The sequence below is a fragment of the Arachis hypogaea genome, chromosome 1 (assembly GCF_003086295.3).
Source record: "Arachis hypogaea cultivar Tifrunner chromosome 1, arahy.Tifrunner.gnm2.J5K5, whole genome shotgun sequence".
NCBI classification, from domain to species: domain Eukaryota; kingdom Viridiplantae; phylum Streptophyta; class Magnoliopsida; order Fabales; family Fabaceae; genus Arachis; species Arachis hypogaea.
In genome coordinates, this window is record NC_092036.1 from 8,033,208 (window position 1) to 8,056,070 (window position 22,863).

The 22,863-nt window shown below is 28.7% G+C and overlaps 1 protein-coding gene and 1 pseudogene across 1 annotated transcript; one reads left to right on the forward strand and one right to left on the reverse strand.

Annotated features, from left to right (window-relative positions):
• Positions 1-7,983: 7,983 nt before the first annotated feature.
• On the forward strand, positions 7,984-9,582 carry LOC112798041 (isoleucine N-monooxygenase 2-like; annotated as a pseudogene).
• Positions 9,583-10,307: 725 nt separating this feature from the next.
• Positions 10,308-13,130, reverse strand: LOC112798127 (isoleucine N-monooxygenase 2-like). The gene is made up of 2 exons (XM_025841348.1): positions 12,225-13,130; positions 10,308-10,958 (listed from the first exon to the last, which is right to left on the reverse strand). Exons 1-2 carry the CDS (start codon positions 13,128-13,130, stop codon positions 10,308-10,310), a joined length of 1,557 nt encoding a protein of 518 aa, XP_025697133.1.
• Between the last annotated feature and the right edge of the window lie 9,733 nt (positions 13,131-22,863).

A 22,863-nucleotide genomic window follows, 5' to 3' on the forward strand; every position in this document is an offset into this window, starting at 1 on the left:
GTATTTTTTAACTACTTTAAAAATTATTATTTTTAAATATAATTTGGAACAGTTTTTTTTTTCTTAAATTAAGAGATAATACAGTCTTATTTAAATAATATTGCAGGTACTCCAATGAGAATATCTAAGATTAATAATATCATTAACATATATACTATGTATTATTATTTGTTAATATTTGTTTTACATATGTATTATTATTTCATATTTTTATCACTATGGATACTACTTATAAGAGCAGGACTATTATTTAAAATCTTGTATGATGTAATTTTGTGTCAAGAAGAAGTATCTTTATTATGACATTTTATTTTATTTTTTAATTTATTATTTATAATTAGCCACTTTTTTACTGTAGTCATTTTAAATTAGACACACAAAAAATGTGATAAAATAATCTGAATTAGTTATGGAAATAGTATGGTTAAAAAATCCACTAATATTAATCACAGAAAAAAAAAATGATTGAAAAATTCGACTTACCCAAATTAGCCATAGATAAATTGTAATAAAATAACTCTTTTTGGTTTGCTTAATATCATTTAGCCATAGTCACTAACATGAACAATAATGTATAAACCGTAGTTATTTAAAGATTTTACGGTTTACAAATCTGTAACTAATAGCTCCAAAACCATACCAAGATAAAAATGTGACACCTTTAATGTCCACCATTCTTCTTTCGTGACTAATATATGTTATTCATGATTTTAATAAAATTTTAGCCACGGTTTTAACCGTGACAAATCACCTTATATAATATACTGCTATAACAATGTTTCCCCTCAAATTTAGATGTAAATTAAGACACACTTTAAGTTTGTTTCAAAATTTATGGAATAAATGTAGTGATGAGAGTTTTATAATCAGCAATTTGATCTATGGTTGAAATATTAACAAAGAGCTCCTTCTGATGATTTACTTTGTTCCTAAAAAATGAATATAAAATTCCAATTCCTTGCATCTATTATATAAGATTGAATTTGCTATCAACACAAGTGGTGAGTTTGGAAAACTCTAAATTAATATTTGTGATGACTAAACATTATTAAAACTAATTAATTACAAAATTATTAATCTGATTTTCATTTAACATATATTGATTAAATAATTTTGTTGCAAGATTTAATATTGGGCCGAAAAAAATAAAAGAAATGTTGCAAAGCCCAAGTGTGAATTTTGCTCAGCTTAGATTCAAAGTTTATAATCAACAAAGTGAAGCTGAATTATTATTGAGCCATAATTGATGTTAATTAGCCCAAACTAAGTTTGATGGAAAGATCCATTAACTTGGCCCAAATTGAGAAATAGAGAGAAAGAACTCCATGCATGTTTCCACGGAAATCAAATTCACTTTTGAATGGATTTCAAATTTTGTTTTATTGTACTTAATGCAGACCTTGGAAAATGGAAAGAGAAAGTGGAGAAATGATGTGATAGCCTTAAGTGCACTACACGCTTCTAGGCTTGGGTTTCGAATCTAATTAATTTATCTTACTCTCTTTCCTATCTTCACTAAAGTGCAATCTTCTCTCTCATCTCATTCCTTCTTCTCTCTCGGTTATTGACCAGGAAGCCATGGAAGCTACAATCACCGAAAAGAAGAAGCTGCATGCATCAAGACCATCAAGCTAATGATGGCAAGAAAAAGAAAACCAAAAGTATGTTGTGGCTGAGATAATCACCAAATGTAGTAAGATTTGGTGAGGTAATCTCGGATCCTTCTTACTCAAAAAGAAAGAAGAAGATTCGGCCAGCAAAGAAGAGATTTTTGGAGGCATGGCTTGTCTCCGACTCTGCTCAACCACCACAGGAAGTAGCTAGAGTGGCGAAGTGATGGAAGAGGCAAAGATTAGAGCAGATGAAGCCATCATCATCATGAAGCATCAAGGGCCAGAAATCCATCTTGGAGAAGAAGCCAAGGATAGAGCGCTCAGATTGATGAAGAGTGATGACCAAAGAAGAACTAGAGGTATTTGCATGTTGGGTTTTGCATGTGTTTCCTCTTCTCTCTCTCTGTGGCCGAACCGGTTTGTTTTGAAGGAAAAGAAGCTAAGCTCGGTTTTGTGTTTCAACTGTGAAGGCTTCACTTCTCTATAAAAGGGATGAACAGTCATGGTTTGATTAAAAAAAAAAGAAAGTGAGAGTGCAAGGCACAGAAGTCTCATAGCTACCTAAGCTTACAGATTTTCTTCTCCTTCAATATTTTCTGTTTTGTAATTTTTCTGTTTAATTTTTTCATGTCTTGAGTCTCATGGAAAAAGACAAACAGTGAGGTTTGTATGAAAAAGGCATAGAGCGGAAAAAGGCAAAGAGTGCAAAATTAAAAGAAAAAGCCATAGATGTCTTAGAGTTCCTTTGTTCATCTATGTTGTGTTTCATGATTATGTGGGAATCCCCTTGTAAGTTGGGTTAGCACTTTACAATTTGTAATCTGGAAGATTATAGTGAAATTCCATCATGTTTGTGATGGAGACTGGATGTAGGCTGGGTGTAATATTTTCTCTCTCCTACTCCATTTCTGTTTCTACTGTACAGGAGCTAAAATAAAAAATGTCTCGTGCCAAATGACGAGACAAAATGAAAAAGTCTCGTGGCTAGGGACGAGATAAAAACAGAAAAGTCTCCTCTAAGTTCAGCAAGTGTCAGCAAGCAAAAAGGGGGCTAAGATTCAACCCCCTTCTCTTAGCCACTGAAACCATCAACAAGTACTTTGGTTGTTCGAATATATTGTTGGAGAGAGTGTTTATGGTTTTTTAACTCAAAGAGAAACTGTGAATCGATATCAGATCAGTTTGAGTTTCTACTAGAGCCCAGTACTTAGTCTTTATATTCGGGGGGAGAGAGAGAGTACCAACTAATTTTATAAATATTCATCTACTAACTACTAACGCTAAACTACTTATCATTACTTTAATATGCCCCTCAAATTTAAATGTTAATTTGAGTTTGAAACTTATTAAAAAATAACATAATAAGAGAACAGAAACTGAAAGAAATTGATGGAAATAAGAAAGACGAAACTATTGAGGCGCAGATAGAATTGCTGGAAGAAAAATGCATATAGAACTGCTAGAAGAGTGACAAACTAAAAAGGAGATGGCATTTCAAAATGCAAAGAAGGACGCGTGTGGTGCGGTGACTCAAAACGCAGAGGAAGAATGAAGGTTGTAGTAGGCTTAGAGAAGGGGGTTGAATCTATGCCTTTTTTTTTTAAGTTACTGAAATGACCCTTAAAGTAAACTTTCAATTCTAATTCTGTTTGAATTCAGCAGCAAGAAATTTATGAGACAATTTATTTTTGTCTCATGAATATCAGAAAATAGAACATAGCAAAGAAGAAAGAAGCTAACACCAGCATGTATCTTGGTTTGGCTGCCATGTGCTATGCAACCTACGTCTAGTCTCCTCCACAACAATGGAGGAATTTCCACTATAGTTATAAGTATTAGATACACCAATTCCACAGGATTGACACAATCCTTTCACACTCAAGTTCTAACCTAACTTGACATTGGCTATGCTAATACCTATCTCTTCACTTTTAGTGCTAATCCAACTAAGAAAGAGGTACTTCACATGTACAAGATACAAGACACAGACATACCTAAAGAAATCTGAAAATAACTCTAGGCTTTTCTCTCAAGTGTTTCACTCAGCCTCTTTCCACTCATAGCTTTTACTTGAGCTCTCTATCTCAATATGCCTTTTCACACAAGAAATTACAGAAAGATAAATATTGAAAAGTAAATTATAATCTGTAAAACATGAAGGAGATTGACTCATCAACAGCCTCTTTACTATGTGATAAACCAGATTTGTATATCTCTGATTCAGTTCTTCATTTTGGCAGAATGCTTCTTTGAAAGAAAGCACTGTCCAAGTAGAGGAACTTTTTCAGGGAACTCTTCTCAGAACACAACTCACAAAACTCTTGTTATCTCTCCTTAGCTTCTGAATGAACAACAAATCTTCTTTTATCTCCTTGCATGTTGCTGGGTTCTTCTTCAGGTCAACTTCTTGAGCTCTGTGCTTCACCAACTCCACATTTCACTTTCTTCCATTATTCTTCAAATTAGGAACTTTGGTTCTGACCATCCTTTTCACCGAAAGCCTCAATACAGCAACCACAATAAGTTTTTCAATGGTAAACCAGATCTGAGCCATTGAAAAATAACTTGGTCTCCAAGACTCATTTTCAACTGTAGATACACAACAGAGTTGAACAGAAATCAACTTTTTCATGAATTCTATTTTCGGACTAGCAGAGAGTTGGGAAGAGGAGAAGAAAATGAGATGCATGTAGATGAAAATAAAATCATCTTTAACTTCTGACCTCTTCTTGATACAGATTGATGTTGGTGATTTGACTTCTACCATTTGATTAACCTTCTCTTTCTTGCTTCTTTGGTGAATAGTTTAGAGAAGAAGCTCTCTCTCTCTCTCTCTCTCTCTCTCTCTCTCTCTCTCTCTCTCTCTCTCTCTCTCTCTCTCTCTCTCTCTCTCTCTCTCTCTCTCTCTCTCCTGATTTTCTAACCAACATACAAAAGTGAACGTTGCTTGTGATGTGAAAGCAAATTGGAGGGATTGCCTTGCTGAAGTCAAGTCGGGCTTGGGTTGGTTCATTTCATTCATGCAACCCGTTTGATTTCTATTCATCACCTTTGGGCTTCTAATATTTTTGTGACCCATTAGAATAGATTCAGCTTACTTTGAGTTGGGCTGTTGTTGATTAGTACTCTTTCAGCCTTGTTTTTTTTCATCCAATTGGGCTGCTCCTTTATTTTGTTTTTGGCTTGCAACAGTTTATAAATAATTAGCAACATATAATTATTAATAATCAACACTAATTATTTACTTTTTCCAATAAAATAATGTTTGTCATAATCAATTAATTTAGTTAATTTCTTAACTCAACAAAGAAGAAGACGCATGTGGCACAGTAACACAGAAAAAGACGCATACAAGAAACGTGATGACGCAGAGAAAGAGGCGTGTGGCGCGATGACGTAGAGAAGGACGCGTATGGCGCGGTGACGACACGGGGAACTCAAGGAGGCTAAACAAACTATTGAAGATTGAATCTGGAAAGGTGATAGAGATGATGGATGTAGCTGAACTTTGACCGGCGCGTGGAGGAACGTCTGGTGGCAGATGGAGACGAGTTAGAGAGAGATTACGAGGAGAAGAAAAAAGGGAGAGAAGGTAGCCACAACGGCAATGAAATTACTGGTGGTGAACAGAGAAGTAGGAGAGAGATATGACTTCGTGGTTTTTGTTCGGTCAGATGAAGAAGGAAAAAAGAAAGGAGGGGTCATCCTACGACGGAGGTTGCTTGGTGAAGCTCGATGATGAAGGTGATTTTTGTGAGAGGGGAGCAACTACTGCTTTGATGGAATAAATATGGGTTTAATGAAAAAAACATTCACAAGGTGGTTTTTCACAGAAAAAATAATATCCTATCATCTTCAAAAAATATACTATGACTCTGATATTATGTTAAATCTAAGAAAAGAAAATAGATAGAGAAATTGATATTATATACTTTATCATTGTTTGATACAAAAGCTAAATTATATACATAGAGATATTACCAACTAATTTCATAAATATTCATCTACTAACTATTAACTCTCAGTTATTTATCCTTAGTTTAATAGCTTGCTCATTTTATTTTGTTTCCCACACTTCCAAAAAACTATGTTGTTGCTTCCCAAATAAATACAATATTCCTATAAATCGAATTTTATTTCGATATTATTTTGTATGTACTTTTTAAATTATTATTTAAATATTATAAAATATATATCAACTACAGAATTTATTTGCTAGATACGAAAATTGTTTAGCACATAAAAAAAAATATTTTTGTTTAATTTTATCAAATTTTTGAATCTTTTAAAAATTTATTTATTATTTTTATTTTTTAAAATTATTTTTGTCTATGTTATAAAATTTTGAATATTATTTTAGTAGTTCATAAAAAGATTATTCTTCTACTATTATAAAATAAGAAAATATTAATTAATATATACTACTCTAATTGATTACTCAATTTGTTTAGGTACTATTAAATTTATCTGATTTTTTAAATTTTTTGGTAAAAAATAAAATTGAATAAAAATAAAAATTGTAATTAAATTTTTGAAAGAAGTATATATTACACATAATGTCCTTATCTTTTTAATTTTTTCTCCATTATGAAAAAGAAATTCACTTTTCATACCATCTTCGTTATGATGAGATGATCCCTACTTTTTATACTGTGTTTCCAATAAAGGAACATTTTTCCAATAGCATTCCTGTTTCTAGAAATTTTTCTGGTTTCATAGAATAATGTCCAAATATATTTACAATTTTCAAAGGCACTTTTTCTTGCTTAACAGGTTATGATAAATTAAAATGAATTGCATTTGAGTATACATTTTAATATTAATTAGAAGTTCAATTGATATCTGTCATTTTGACGTAGGGAGTGCCTACCTACTGCTATTTGCCACACACTAATAACTAGCGCCACACCATACTAATGGCTTTTAGCTTTAGGGGACACATGTTTTTCACATTAAAAAGTTCTTGTATAGATAGAAATTAGATTTTTCAAAGAGAGATGTCAGAAGATAATTAGAATTTATTAGTTTTAGTTATTAATTTAATAATATTTTTTAATTTATATTTTTAAATATTAATAATTAATTATAATAATAAATAATAAATTTTGATAATTTTATAATATTTTTACTTTCTTTTTCAAATATTCTTATATAATATTGACTTGAAGTTTTATTTATTTCCATTTTGTATACTGAATTTTACCAAATCACTATACTAATTAATGTTGAATAACATAAATACATCCATATATTTGGTAACAAAGAAATTTTATAAGCCAATGCCAAATGCAACAATATAACGAATTCGAACATCATCTATATCGAATTTTATCAAATCAAATATCAATATAACCATATAATTGATAAAAAGAAACCCTTGTTTTTATTGATTTCTAAGAATATAATAATTAATAAGATATAACAAATGATTTTGAACTAATAAAAAAATTTCTATAAATTTAATAGTTGATTTTTTTAAAATTACACAAATATAAAGTAATTCAATAGTAACACGCTAACTCTTTTAATTTAATTAGGTTAGATATATAATTATTTATTTGTATCTTCTTATCCATTTAAGTTTCGAAAAAAATTATTTCATAATAGGTATCAAAACTTGTATATAAAATCGATTCGGTCGATGTTATCCTTTAAAAAAATAATAACATAAATAAAATTAAGCCTATGCAAAATATTTACATGGATCTAAAGTAGACTCTTGCATGAAGAAATGTATTATAAAGATATTATTCATATAATTTTTTTATTAATTTAAACTAAAAAAAAAAGGTAACTTCACGACAAATTAATACGTCTTATTTAACTTATTCTATGATGTAGGGATAATGACATAAATACGAGATACAACACGATATGAGATATATTAATACACGAATTTTAAAATTTTATAAGACACATATATATATATATATAAAATATAAAATATTTTTTAAATAAATCGTAATGATATTTTGATATTTTATTGATATTAAAACATAAACTAAAGTTTTTTAATTATTTTAAATATTTTATTTTAATTATATAAAATATTTAAAATATTTTTTATTTTAATAAATAATAATATATATTATTTTTAAATTTATTTTAAAAATACATATTAAAAATAATGTTGGATACACTGATACATGATGGTATTTAAATGTAACTAAACGTGTGTAAAAAAAATTATTTTTTATTAAGACACAATTAAACACAATAAATATACGTGTAAAATAAATGTCGTATTTAAAATATATCTAACACGCCAACACTACAACTTAACAAAATGTTCGTACTTCATACCGACCTAAATGTGTAGTGTATATAAGCACCCAATTCAACCCAGCCAAATTATACTTCAAATGCACCCATGGAATTTGGTCCTACCTTCTTGCTCATGCTATTTTGCATTATTATACTTCTCTTCATCAAACTCCTTAAACTCAATGACTCAAGAAAGAAATCAAAGAAGCCTAGGCTCCCACCAGGTCCCAAACCATGGCCTATAGTTGGTAACCTCCCTCAAATGCTTGCAAACAAACCCACTCTTAGATGGATACAAAACATCATGAATGATCTCAACACCGAAATCGCATGCATCCGTCTAGGCAATGTCCATGTTATCCCAGTGACAAGTCCTTCCATTGCACGCGAAATTTTAATGAAACAAGATGCAATCTTCGCATCAAGACCATTGAGTTGGTCAAGTAACTTTGTCTCATCAGGATACCTGGCCACAACTCTAACACCCTTTGGAGAACAATGGAAGAAAACGAAGAGAGTCATAGTTGAGGAATTGATTTCGCCTCAAAGGCATCAATGGCTGCATGAAAAAAGGGTGCAAGAAGCCGATAACCTTGTTCGCTAGTGGATTTGAGGCATGTAGGGCAACACTATGGTGGAAACTTGATTAGGAGGTTGCTCTTCAATAAGAGGTACTTTGGTAATGGTAGAGAAGATGGGGGTCCTGGTGCTGAGGAATTGGAGTATGTTGAAGCACAGTTCATGGTGGTAAGGCATATTTATGCATCTTTGATTTTGAAGGTCATAAGAAAATATTGAAGAAAGCTATTAATACCCTAAGGAAGTACCATGATCCCATCATTGAAGAAAGGATTTGTCAATGGAGGAATGGGACAAGGACACATCAAGAGGATTGGCTTGATGTTCTTATCTCTTTGAAAGATGCTAACAACAATCCATTTTTGACTCTCCACGAAATCAAAAGTCAAATCATGGTAACATTTTTACTCATTCACTTTTTCATATTATTATTATTATTATTATTATTTGCTTGATAAGATGAATATGAATATGTGTCTTTATTTTGCAGGAAATTGCAGTTGGAACAATGGACAATCTATATAATAATGTTGAATGGGTACTTTCTGAAATAATTAATCAACCAGAGATACTTCAAAAGGCTATTGAAGAATTAGATAAAGTGGTAGGAAAGAAGAGGTTAGTACAAGAATCAGATATTCCAAAGCTCAACTATGTGAAGGCATGTTTGAGAGAAGGTTTTCGTCTTCACCCAATTAATGACTTTAATATTCTTCATGTTTCAATGAAAGACACAACTGTTGCCAATTACTTCATCCCAAAGGGTAGCCATATTCTTATTAGGAAGCTAGGTATTGGCCAAAACCCAAGAGTTTGGAATGAACCATTGAAGTTCAAACCCGAAAGACATTTGAAGAAAGATGGATATGATTTGACTTTGACTGAGTCAAATCTAGAGTTGTTCACATTCGGCACTGGAAGACGAAGTTGTCCTGCAATCACACTTGGAACTACAGTAACTGTTATGCTCTTTGCAAGGTTGGTTCATGGATTCACTTGGATTGCACCTCCCAATGAACTAAGCATTAATCTCTCTGAACTTGAAAATGATACCACAAAAGTTAAGCCACTAGTTGCACTGGGAAAGCCAAGACTACCACCGGAAGTTTATCATCAAATCAATTAAAAGAAATATCTTTGAATGATTTTAGCACTTTGCATCATTAAATTATTTGTGTGTCATCTTTAATTTAGGTAGAGCAATACAAACTAATTATGATGAAGTGTGAGTCACTCAATAACATATCTGTCAGGGATAAATAGTATTAATCTCAGGTCTATTAAAAGTTACTGTAAGAGCTGTTATATAAGATTAAGAGTGAATGTAATAATAAGTTAACAAAATCATTCTTCTCATTTACATTCTATAAAAGAAGTCTTTTAAATCTCTCTCTTTCTCTTGCTGAGTTTTGATACCATCACAATATGATAAAAGCAAAAAACTTATTATTCGTCAAATTAATTTACAAATATATAATAAGAGATCGAGTAAAATGATATCATATTTTTATATCGTTCTAATAATATGTTTAATCGAGTCGCATGCATTATTATGTATATGAATAATAATGAATGAGTAGAGAGATATCTCGATTAAATTTATGTACTTGTTTCATGACTTTTATTATTTAATAATGTATTGTGTTGTTCATATCAATTGAGCTTATTGTATTTTCCTAAAGAGCTTTAGCAAACAGAGAGAACAAAGAAATGAAAACTGAACACTGGAATTGATTATTCATAGCAGTTATGAATTAGAGACAACATAAGTACTCTTACTAGTTTTATTAATTGACTTCTTTTTTTCTAGATTAACATCACTTTAAGTAGCTAGTAGAGATGACATCCTAATCAGATATTTTTCTTTTGATCTAATTTGTGATAAACCTCTGCCGCTAACCTTGGTTTTCCCAATGCTACAAGTGGCTTAGCTTTTGAAGTATCACCTACACATTCACAAAGATCAATGATATGTTCATTGGGTGGTGTAGTCCAAGTAAATCCATGCACCAACCTTGCAAATAACATAATAGTCATCGTAGAACCAATTGTAATCCCAGGACAACTACGTTTTCCGGTGCCAAATGTGAAAGTCTCTAAATTAGGGTCAATTAAAGTTAAGTTAGACCCATCATTCTTCAAATGTCTTTCAGGTTTGAATTTTAATGGGTCTTTCCAAACTTTTGGGTTTTGGCCAATACCCTGTCTCCTAATGAGAATATGACTACCCTTTGGAATGAAGTAATTAGAAAGTATAGTGTCTTCCATGGAGACATGAGGAATGTTGAAGTCAACGATTGGATGAAGTCGAAAACCTTCTCTTATACATGCCTTTATATAATTGAGTTTTGGAATATTTGATTCTTGCACTAGTCTTTCTTTTCCTACAACATCGTCTAATTCCTCGGTAGCCTTCTGAAGTAGCTTTGGTTGATTTAACATTTCAGCCAGCACCCATTCAATGTTGTTGTATGGATTATCTATTGTTGCCATCATAATCTCCTACAAATATAATATTCATATTCATAATTATTATTATTATTACTAATGAAAATAAAATAGGTTATGCTATTGCTAAGTAATGAATGACTTTTTTGAACAACATGAATAACGTGTCCTAAAATTGGTCCAATAAAGTAAAAAAGCACTCCACCCCCAAATTACCTCATAAATATTAACATTAGAATAACCATCCATACACCTAGTAAATTGATCATCCGACATATCCATTGCTTATATTGTTTAGTATTTTCATTGTCTACTTATACATTTCCAAATAAAATAATTAGTCACTTTATAAATATTTTTTTATATTAATGTTCACAAGAATTTATGAAATAAATTAATTAATATAAATTTTTTCTTGTTTATTATATATAGACTATATAACTGAAGTTTGAACTTAGTATTTCTTATATATTAACCAAACTTTTTATCACTAGATAGCTCATCCTTAAATATTCCTTATTAAGTTAAGAGTGATGTTATATTCTTTATCAATTAAATAAATCTTATTTTTTATTGTATTTTATATCAATTATTCAAATTTAAGGTTTAAAATTTAAAAGTTTAAGATGTTTTACTTAAGGAGTATATTAAAGATCAAAAATGCTATTCGTACACTAAAATTAACCACTAAAATTAGCTACTAATATATTTATATATAAATACATATATATTTATATTCCAACCTGTATTTTATACTAAAAACTAATTTTAATAGCTAATTTTAATGTACATATAAGATATAACATAATCAATTAAAAATATAATTATTTGTATTATCTCTTTCTATCCGTTTAAGTTTTGGAAAAATGATATCACAAGAAATTCGTATCTATTAACCAAATTGGATTTAGGATATTTTTTTTTGGAATTGTTTTCATTTAATATTTTTTAACCTGTAGTTGTGCACATATTCTATTTACCACGAATAAATTAGATTTAGAGTCACGGGTACGATTAGAACTCGTTAAGAATAAATTCGTCTAAAAATCAATATATTGTAAGAAAAAAATTTTAAAAGTATTATTGTAATGTTTGAAAAGTATTTTACCCTTTATTTTTAAAATTCGTGGAGCATGTGTAATAAATATTGGTCGAAACATAAGCTCATTCCTCTACTTAAATAATTAATAGTAGAAGTTCAAATCTTGCCTACTCTATTAGATTTAGAGTTATTGTAAGGGGAAAAAAATGATAGTTGAAAGTTGAAACTTGAAAGCTTTGAGGTATGATAGAGAACCAATGAGAGAAAAATAACGTTACCATAATTTGAGCTTTGATTTCGTCCAGAGTCAAGAATGGATTGTTGTTAGCATCTTTGAGAGAGATAAGAACATCAAGCCAATCCTCTTGATGTGTTCTTATCCCATTCTTCCATTGACGAATCCTTTCTTCAATGATGGGATCATGGTACTTCCTTAGGGTATTAATAGCCTTCTTCATTGCTTCTTTTTGACCATCCAAATCAAACTCCCTCATTAATGGAACATAATCAGAAATAGAAAATGCAAAAAGGTAATTTAACACATTCAACAATGCTTCAACATGTTCCACTTCCTCAGCACCTGGTCCTCCATCTTCTCTACCATTACCAAAGTACCTCTTATTGAAGAGCAACCTTCTAATCAAGTTTCCCCCATAGTGTTTTCCTGCAAGCCTTATATCAACTAGGGCACCGCCATTATTGCACTGATTGTACATGTACTGAACAAGGTTGTCGGCTTCTTCCGCCCTTTTGTCATGTAGCCATTGAAGTCGAAGCGGAGACGCCAATTCATTGGTGATTACTCTTTTCATTTTCTTCCATTGTTGTCCAAAAGGTGATGGACCTATGGTTAAGTACCCTAATGAGACATGCTCACTTGACCAATTCAATGGCCGTGATGCGAAGATCGCATCCTGCTTCATTAAAATCTCGCGTGCAATGGAAGGACTTGTCACTGGGATGACATGGATGTTGCCTAGACGAATGCATGCGATTTCAGTGTTGAGATCATTCATGATGTTCTGTATCCATCTGAATGTGGGTTTGTTTGCGAGCATTTCAGGGATGTTACCAACTATAGGCCATGGTTTGGGACCTGGTGGAAACCTATGCTTCTCTTGTTTCTTGGTTGAATCGTTGGGTTTGAGGATTTTGATGTAGAGGAGTATGATGCCAAACAGCATGAAAAAGAAGTAAAAAATTGGGTGAGAGAGCATCATGGAGGTAAAAGAAGATTTCATGTCTTGGGAAGTTAGAACTATTTGGATTAAGACACTCTTCTAAAGGTGAGGTATGTTATGATATTGGTTGGGTGCATATTTGCTATTATATATATAGAAAGGAAAATGCTAGGAGAATGATAAGTTTAGTGAAAATTGGAAAAATAAGTAATGCTGTCTTGAATGTAAGATAAATGCTGAAAAAAATATTGATTATGTAACAATTTGTATGTTATAAAAATTCACATGCAGTTATTTTTACGAAAAGTTAAAAGCTAAAAATTATTAGATAATAACTTAGTCAAATTTATTAAATTATTTAATAGTTTTTAAATACTAATTTTATATAAAAATAACTAAAGGTAAATTTCCACTTTTTCATATAAGAATTTGATTTGGATTCTCGACTTTAATTTAGAATAAAATTAATGGTGATGACTTGTCATATTATTCTTGTCACATGTTTTGTTGGATTATTCATAATTTCTATTATTTTAGGATAATGTCGTTTTTCTTCCCCAAACATTTAACGAAAAACTTGAAAAACAATCTTTTCATCAAATAATTAATAAAGAATGTTAACCCCAAATATTATTATGCCAAATTATTTCTCATCACCACTCTCATTTTTCATTTTTCCAATAATAACAAAACATAATTTTCTGTAAAAGCTTCTATCATTAGGGGTGATATCGGGACGAGTAATGATGGATTTTTACTCTATCCGACCCCGTCCACTCTACCCTACAATAATTTGCATAAAATTCGTTCTAATTCCTACTCGCAAATAATAATAAAAAGTTGAATCATAATCCGTCTCACAAGTATTTGTTCCACTCTTATCCACCCACACCCGTCTCTATAATTATTAAAATTCAATAAATAAAATTAAATTTTAAAATTTATATAACCATCATCACGTACATAACATAAGTTAAAGAAAAATTTTAAATATAATACAATATTAGTAATTATTTTACTAATTATTTTACATATATTACACATATTATATATTAAAATTATATATATTATATATATATACCGAAACGGGTAAGGCGAGTATTACCTAAACTCGGTCCCACCCCACCCCATCCAAAAATCTATCCCGTTAAAAATCTACCACGGTGCGGAGCAAGTAATTATCCGCCCTGGACGGCTAGGAATCGGGTGAGTACCTGCGAGTTCGAACGGTGTTACTATCTTTATCTATCACTATCATATACAGGTGTTTAATTTCAATACAAATCAATCTTTAAAAAAAAAACTATTCATTCAATAAATTCAAATTAAAAATCGATTAAAATGGTAAAAATTTATATTAGATTAGATTCTATTTTTGACAAAATGCATGAATTTGATCGATTTTCTACATGCTTCTCAAAACTGAAAATTAATTTGATACAATTTAATTCAAACTACAAAATGTGATATAACATTATTGTTTTATTATTAAATTTAAATTTTGTATATAACTAGTATCTTTACCGTGATAACATTATACGAGAATATAAAATTTTTAAAACTACATCGGCTGTGTCCTGACATTATAGATTATAGAATAAAATTCATAGAATTAAACTACTCTTATAAAAAGGTCATAAGGGATAAAAGTCTTCGTCAGCTAAAAAGATCAGGTCTCCATAAATTAAAAAAATCAAATAACAAGCTTTTTAGTTATTATTTTCATATAAAAGAGTTTAGTTTTTCATAATAATTAATTTTAGTATTTATTATCTAAAATTTGAAAAAATTTAATATGTATATTTTTATATTTGATTAGGTGTTAAGTCTGTTACACAAATAAAAATAATTAATTATCATGCTTGTTATTTAAAAATAATAATCTCTCTCTCTATATATATATAAAATAATTTATATTGATAGTTATAAAATTAACTTAATATCAATTATTTTTTGAAACAATTGAATCTTGGTTCTAGTTATTAATCACAATATTAATATTCTCTTCAAATTATATGTAATAAATATTTGAAGGAAGACAAGTAAAAATATAAATTAAAAAATAAACGATAAAAATTTAAAACTAAATGAAAAACTAAAAAAGTATGCATAATATAATAATAATAATAATAATAATATATTTTTTATGTGAATAATATTACAAAATCATTTTTAATTATATTTAGCTATAAATTTAATGTATTTTTTATAATTTTATGAATTTATTTGAATTATATTATTTTATTAATTTTATTTTTTGTAGAACAAAAGATATAGGGAAATAAAGAATAAGAGAAAAGTGAGAGATAAATATAAGAAAAAATGAGAGAGAGATAGAGAAATTGTTAATTTTGGAGAAAAAATAATATTTTAATTATGATGAAAGAATATTTCGTGACATATTTTTATTTGTCAAATTAGTAATATAAAATATAAATTATAAGTTATAGATAGAGTGTGAATGATAAAGAGAAATAGAGAAAGGGAAAGAGGTAGATAGGAAGATGGAAGAAGAAAGTTTATTAATTTTGAATAAAATTTTATTCTCAATTTTAACGAGAAAGTGTCATATATTATACATTTTGATTATTAAATAATTAGTGATATAATATAGTTATATTTCAATTTTAATTTTAGTATTTTAATTTTAATTTTAATTTAATTTTAATTATAATTAAAATTAAAAATATTATGTTGTATATTTTGATTGTTAAATTTATAATTAATTATTGATAAACGATATATAAAAGAGATAGAATGAGTGAAAGAATAAGAAAAATAAAAAATAAAAAATAAAAAAAAATGAGAAAACTCTTTAAATTAAAAAAAGATTTAATTTTTATTATAACTAATTATTAATTTTTATTTATATTAGAAATTATTAGTAGTCACCGGAAAAGAAAAGTATTCAATTATCGCCAAATATAAATGAATTGTAGGTTTAGCTGCAGGGTCGATTTTAAGTATAGTATTGTTAGAACAAGTGTTTTTATTACAATTTAAATTTTTTTAAATAGTACATAAAAATAATATTGTCTTTATTAAATTATTAAATTTTAGTTAATATAAAAATTTTATATTAGATATTCGTGAGAATGATCAATTCTTAAATTTAAATGAAATTAATTTTTTTTTAAATTGACTCAAAAAATATTATTTATTTTATTTGAAAATTAATTTTAGTTTTTCCATAACAATTACTATATTAATTGAAAAAACTTTTTTAACTATGAATATTAATAAAATTCAATTTTTAATTATATTAGAAAAAAATTTTAAATAATTGTTATATATATATATATATATATATATATATATATATATATATATTATAGAAAAAGAGAAATTTCAATTGTACCGTCAAAGAAAAAATTATTTAATTTTTTTAAAATATAAAATCTAAAAAAATTAAATTTTAAATTATATATTATTATTTTATTATTTTAATGTATAAATTAGATATTTTAAAAATTAATTATATTTTACAATAGCAAAATATATAATCATAACAACAATCATGCTACATGTACATAAAAAATAATTATCTATATAAAATATATATTAAAAATAAATTAAATAATATATATTTATACATAAATATATAATAATTAATAAATAATTTAATAACTAATTTTATATAAATACATAATATTTTTATTATAAAAATTGTTGTTATATTATATAAATTTAGTATGTCTCTATTATCAAAATTTTTTACATCCGTTACTAAATTTAGTAGATTTATCAACACTCATATATTATATTACAATTATTAAGTTGATCTATTATTATGGAGAGGTTGAAGATATTTGTCTAATTTTCTCTAGAATATTATTTGAGCTTATATCAAAAAGTTTGTTAAAGAAAAAAAATATGTACTTTTGATTTAATACGTTTTAATTATTTATATAATTTTGATTTATAATGATACTACACATTTAAGGTTTTTTGTTAAGTAAGTTTAATTAAGTTAGTTTAATATAATAAAAATTAATTTTAGTTAGTATTCAAGTGTTATTGTTTAATTTAGTTAAATTTTGGTTTATAAAAAAATTTGGAAATATAGTATTATTCTACGATTTATATTTTATAGGTAGTGTAGATTGAGGTATTAATAACGGATGAAGTATGAAGTAAGATGTAAGAATATTATTAAATCGTTTTTTAAACGTGTTGGTCTATAGCTGGAATGTCCAAATATCTTCTTATAATTTTCAAAAGCAGTTTTTCTTGTGACACCGCATCAAACATGTTATATTTAAATATTAGCTAGATTTAACTAATATGTATTCTAAAAATATAGATTAAATTTATAAATTAAAATTTTTTTATTAAAAATATAAAAAAATAAATTTTTAATATAATTTTATATTTATTAAATAAAAATATTTAAATTTTTTTATTAATAATAAATTTATTATGTATCCTAGTACACATATTAATTAAACCCTTAAATATTTAATACAGCTCAGCACGTATTATTGGTAGTACTTCATCCTTCGGATGGATCCAGTCTTACAAAAAAAAAAGGGTGCATTTGTCTCACTCTTTTAAAAAGTTGTTATTAATTATATATAAACGAATATATTTGTCTCTATTGGTATATTGTTTTTGTCCCAATAATAAATTATAAATGATGTTTTTGATAATTATGTTAAAAAAATTATTAAGTTTAATATGCAAAAATATATATCTTGTTAAATATGATTTAGTATCAAAATAAAAAATAAAAAATAATAAGTAGTAATAATATTATTTCTAAAACTAAACAATTAGCTAATTATCAAACTAAAGTTTAATTTTTTAAATATAAGTAAAATTATTAATATTTTTTTAAAAATTGGCTAAAATAAAAAATATTATTTATCTATTAAATAGTAAAAAATATAAAAACCTAACTTTTAGTTATTTAACATTAACTAACTTTTTATTGTAAAAAGATCATTAATTTTTAGAGAATTTAAGATTTGATATTTATAATTTAAAATTTATGATTGACAGTTTATGATTTGGAGGTTGGCTCTCTAATTGAATTTTAATTAATATTCTTTGTTTTAATTCTTATACATAATTATTGTAAATATAAGTAAAATTATTTTTTTTATACTTATACATAATCCTAGTTTTAAATTATGAGTTTAATTGTGATAGATTGACAATGTAAAGTATTTTACATAATCGTATAATTACATCTATTTTTTTAGATAATTATTCATATAATCAATATAAAAAATAATTACTTTTATTGATATAACATTACGTAATTGAATGCACTGTAAAATTATTTTATACTAACAGTATATTAAAATTAAATTCTTCAATTATATTCAAATTATAAATATATGAATATCTAAAATAATTTATTTTAATATATATTTTATTTTTACTATTAAAATTTTTTGAATGCATCATTGATATCCGGATAATATATAGTGGGTGGCTACTACAGTACTACCCTTGCCACGCACTAATAATTAAATGTATTAATAACCAGCGCCACATCACCATGTTAATTTAGTGGACATATACTTGTGTTTTATGATCAGAAATGTGTGTTATAAACCAGATTTTCCAAATGTCCTTTAATATTGAAGGTTTTAGTTGGCTTTGAAAGGGGTTGAATCAAAGACTTTTTTATTTCACAACTTTAAGAGTTGTTGTTAATTCTGCAGAATCTAAAATTAAAAAAAAAATATATCTCATAACAATAATATACAAAATAAAAAAAAAGAAATAATATTACTGTATATCTTAATTCAATTTCTTATGTAATAAGATTTATATTTAATCTCTATTATAATAAAAATAAAATTTTTATTTAAATATTAGAGAAATTACAAACATACTTATAAATTATAACTTAAATATTTAAAACATATTAATCCTAAACTTTTTTTGGTGACTATATTAATCCTAAACTAAGAAGTTTAAATTTAAATTTCGATACTAATATAAATATTCATAACAATGACACTTAAAATAAAATTTAACAAGTGAATTTTATCCAATCTTTTCTAAAATAACATGTAACTTATTTCTTAAAACATCTCAATTTTTTATTAATTGATATTTTAAAATTTGATTATTAATTATATTAGTAACTTGAGTTACATAAATTTAATTAGAGTTAATATTTTAACTATAATAAAATTAGTTTGTAATTAATTTATTATAATAGTTTATCGTTTATTGTATAATTGTTGAGAATAATACACCATTCTCCCTTGAGAAAATACCTTTCACAGAAAAATAAAATAGACACAATCACAATACAAGAATTTAACGTGGAAACTCCAATTACTAGAGAAAAAAAACCACGGTCGTTGTCAAATGACAACCAGAGAATATCACTATGTGAAAATTATTGCAACAGATAGACTTCTTTCTCTCTAACACCGGTACCCCAATACACCCACACTCTCAAAGCAAATATTTAACTACACCTCACAACACTCTCTAATCAAAAGGTATAGAGGAAAAGAAAAGTCAGATACAAGCTTTAAGTGTTTCTGATTGGTGCAAAAAATATGGAGAACTTAGCCTCATATTTATAGCCTAGGCCACCCACTCCATTTGCTATCCTAAGAAATGTGAGACTAATTCAACCAAATTCTAACAATCTCCACCTTGATTGAAATAGTCACACATCTTCAGCTTCCATAGTCAACACCGACAATTCTTTGCTGCCATTGTCTATACCAACAATCATAGTTCAGAACTATCATACTCCACCATGAAAGTATACTCACTTGGAATTAGATCACTCCAAGCATTTCGCCTTGGTACAGATCGAAACCTTGCTGAAAATTCATGGTGCAACTTCCAAATTGGCTTTTCCTGAAAGTTCTTCAGCCATCGACATAACTCCGTCACACACCTTGCATCTCAACGTCAACCAATGCCCGTGTGCAATTTGATGATTTGGATTTTTGATGGTATAGAATTTCACAAATGAATTCTCGTTGCAAGTATAGTTTCTAAACCAATCAATAATCCTTTCATACAAAAAGTTGTTTGTCACTAATACAAACCCCTAAAATTTATAAACCGAAGTATTCAAACCTCGGGTCGTTCTCCTTAGGAATTACAATAAAGTGTCTTGTTATTGGTTTGAGTTGTTTTGAGGTTTTGATAAGAGGCATGAAAGTAAATGGCAATGAAAATAAACTAACAACTATAAAAGGCTCTTGGCAAGGTATGAAAATTAGAAGTCCTATCCTAGTTATCCTTCTCAATTGTGATGAGAATTGTTCATTGCTACCACTTAGTTAACCCTTACTAAATAAAGGAAAGTCAAGTGGATGAATTGACTTGAGCCACAAGTCCTAGCCAACTCCCAAGGAAAGACTAGCTTTAGTGAACTCCAAACCAATTAGCAATCTCTCCAATTATCAATCAACAAAGGAATTAGATAACTCAAGTGTCACTAATTACTCTACCTAGGCCAAGAGGAACAAAATCTACATTATATCTAGAAGAGGCATTTCAACAAACACATAAAAGGCAATAAAAGTAAACAATATAAATTGCAAGAATAAAAGAGAGATCTAACTACAAAGGTAAGAGATCAACAATAGAAAAGCAAAGAAGAACAATTATTATGAATTATCTCTTATTGAATTGAAAGAAAATGGAAGGAACAATAGTAGATCTACAACAAAATGTAAGAACAACATAAAGGAAATTACAATAAAAGAATGGAAGAAGAATGAATGTAACAACAAGGAATTGAGATGATAGAAGTAGAAGAAGATGAATTAAAATCTAGATCTAAGAACTAAACCTAATCCTAATCCTAATCCTAGAGAGAAGTGAGAGCTTCTCTCTCTAGAAACTACTTCTAAACTAAACTATCACTAATGGTCAAAAGTATGTAAAGTATGTTGAATCCCCCTTCAATCCTTGGCTTAAATAGCATCAGAAATGAGTTGGATTGGGCCCACAAGGCTTCTAAAATCGCTGGCCACGTTTTGCTTTAAGTGAACCAGGTGGCAGCAACGGCGCATGCGCGTACTATGTGCGTGTGCGCCACCATACGTGTAGAAATTATGGCAAATCTTATATCGTTTCGAAGCCCCAGATGTTAGCTTTCCAACCCAACTGGAACCGCATCATTTGAACCTCTGTAGCTCAAGTTATGGCCGTTTAAGTGCGAAGAGGTCGGCTTGACAGCTTTCCGGTTCTTTCATTTCTTCATAGGTTCTCCAACTTTACATGCTTTTTCTTCGTTCCCTTGATCTAATCATTGCCTCCTAAATCTGAAATTACTTAACAAACATATCAAGGCATCTAATGGAATCAAGGAGAATTAGATTTAGCTATTTTAGGTCCTAAAAAGCATGTTTTCACTCTTAAGCACAATTAAAGGAGAATATACAAAACCATGCTATTTCATTGAATAAATATGGGTAAAAGGTCTACAAAATACTCTAAATTCAATACAAGATAAACCGTCAAATTGGGGTTTATCACAATTGTGGATCCGATTGCCACAACTTATCCTTATCAATGGCAGTGCGATAATACCATGAGAATACTTCTTGTATTCTAGAGAACATCATCTTCTCTCATAGAGAGAGCAATATTGCAAGTATCAGATTGAGAGCCTTTTTCTGAAACTGCATTACCTGGACAATTTCTCTTTACATGCCCAGACTTTCCACATTTCCAGCATGTTACACTCCTTCCACGATTTCATTTTCCATAATTGTCACCTCTAGCTACAAGCGCCAAATCTGATGAAGTGCTACCCTCATTTTTCATTCTTCTTTCTTCAGCAATGAGCTTACTAGCAACTTCTTCAAAATTCAGAGTTTCCTTCTCATACATTAAAATAGGTTTGATATACTAATAGGAAGAAGGAAAATATAATATGAACTTCAGTGCCTTATCTTCATCATCAATTTTCACTCCAATTGCCTCTAATTCAGAGACAATACCATTGATAGCACTAAGATGGTCGGAGATTTTCACATTGTGATCCATGCATAGATTATGGAACTGCTCCTTCAATAACAACCGATTTGAGATGCCCTTTGCTTGATACAACCCTTCGAGTTTATCCCAAAGTTCCTTGGCTGTTTTCATTCCTTACACATTTGCAAGAACATTCTTAGCCAAACACAGGCGAATAGCACTTGCAGCTCTCAAATCTAGTTCCTCCCATTCTTCATCCTTCATACTAGAGATCTTCTCCTTCAACGCCTTGTGCAAATCTAATTGTATCAACACATCCTTAACTTGTATTTGCCACAAAGGCAAAATTGATTCTTCCATCAAATTTCTCTATTTCAAGCTTCACAGCACTTGAATATCCTGACATTGTTGCAACCATATACTGGAATAGTATAACTCAACTGTAGATCGTGCACTGGGAAGGGTCCCTAGGAAAGAGAGGTGGGTCACAATAGACACACTTAAATACCAGGTCTTTCCTTAGCCAGAACCTTTCCAAACTGCACTCTCACGGTGTCACACTGTCTTCCAGCAACAACAACAGCAACCAAATATCAACCTCAAGCTACAGGACAAAATTCTTTTCTGATGTGGAAGGTCAGACTAGGCTGCAACCACAGAGCATACTAAGAATAAATCCCACCAAACCGAAGCTCTGATACCACTTGTTGGGAATAATACACCATTCCCCTTTGAGAAAATACATTTCACAGAGAAATAAAATAGATACAATCACAACACAAGAATTTAATGTGGAAACTCCAATTACTGGAGAAAAAAA

Excerpts from the sequence above, each read along its gene's own strand:
- LOC112798127 (XM_025841348.1), bottom strand. The coding sequence starts at position 13,130 with ATGCTGTTTGGCATCATACTCCTCTACATCAAAATCCTCAAACCCAAC. Across the intron at positions 10,959-12,224 it reads AAATCAAAGCTCAAATTATG|GAGATTATGATGGCAACAAT; the intron begins GTAACGTTATTT and ends TTATATTTGTAG.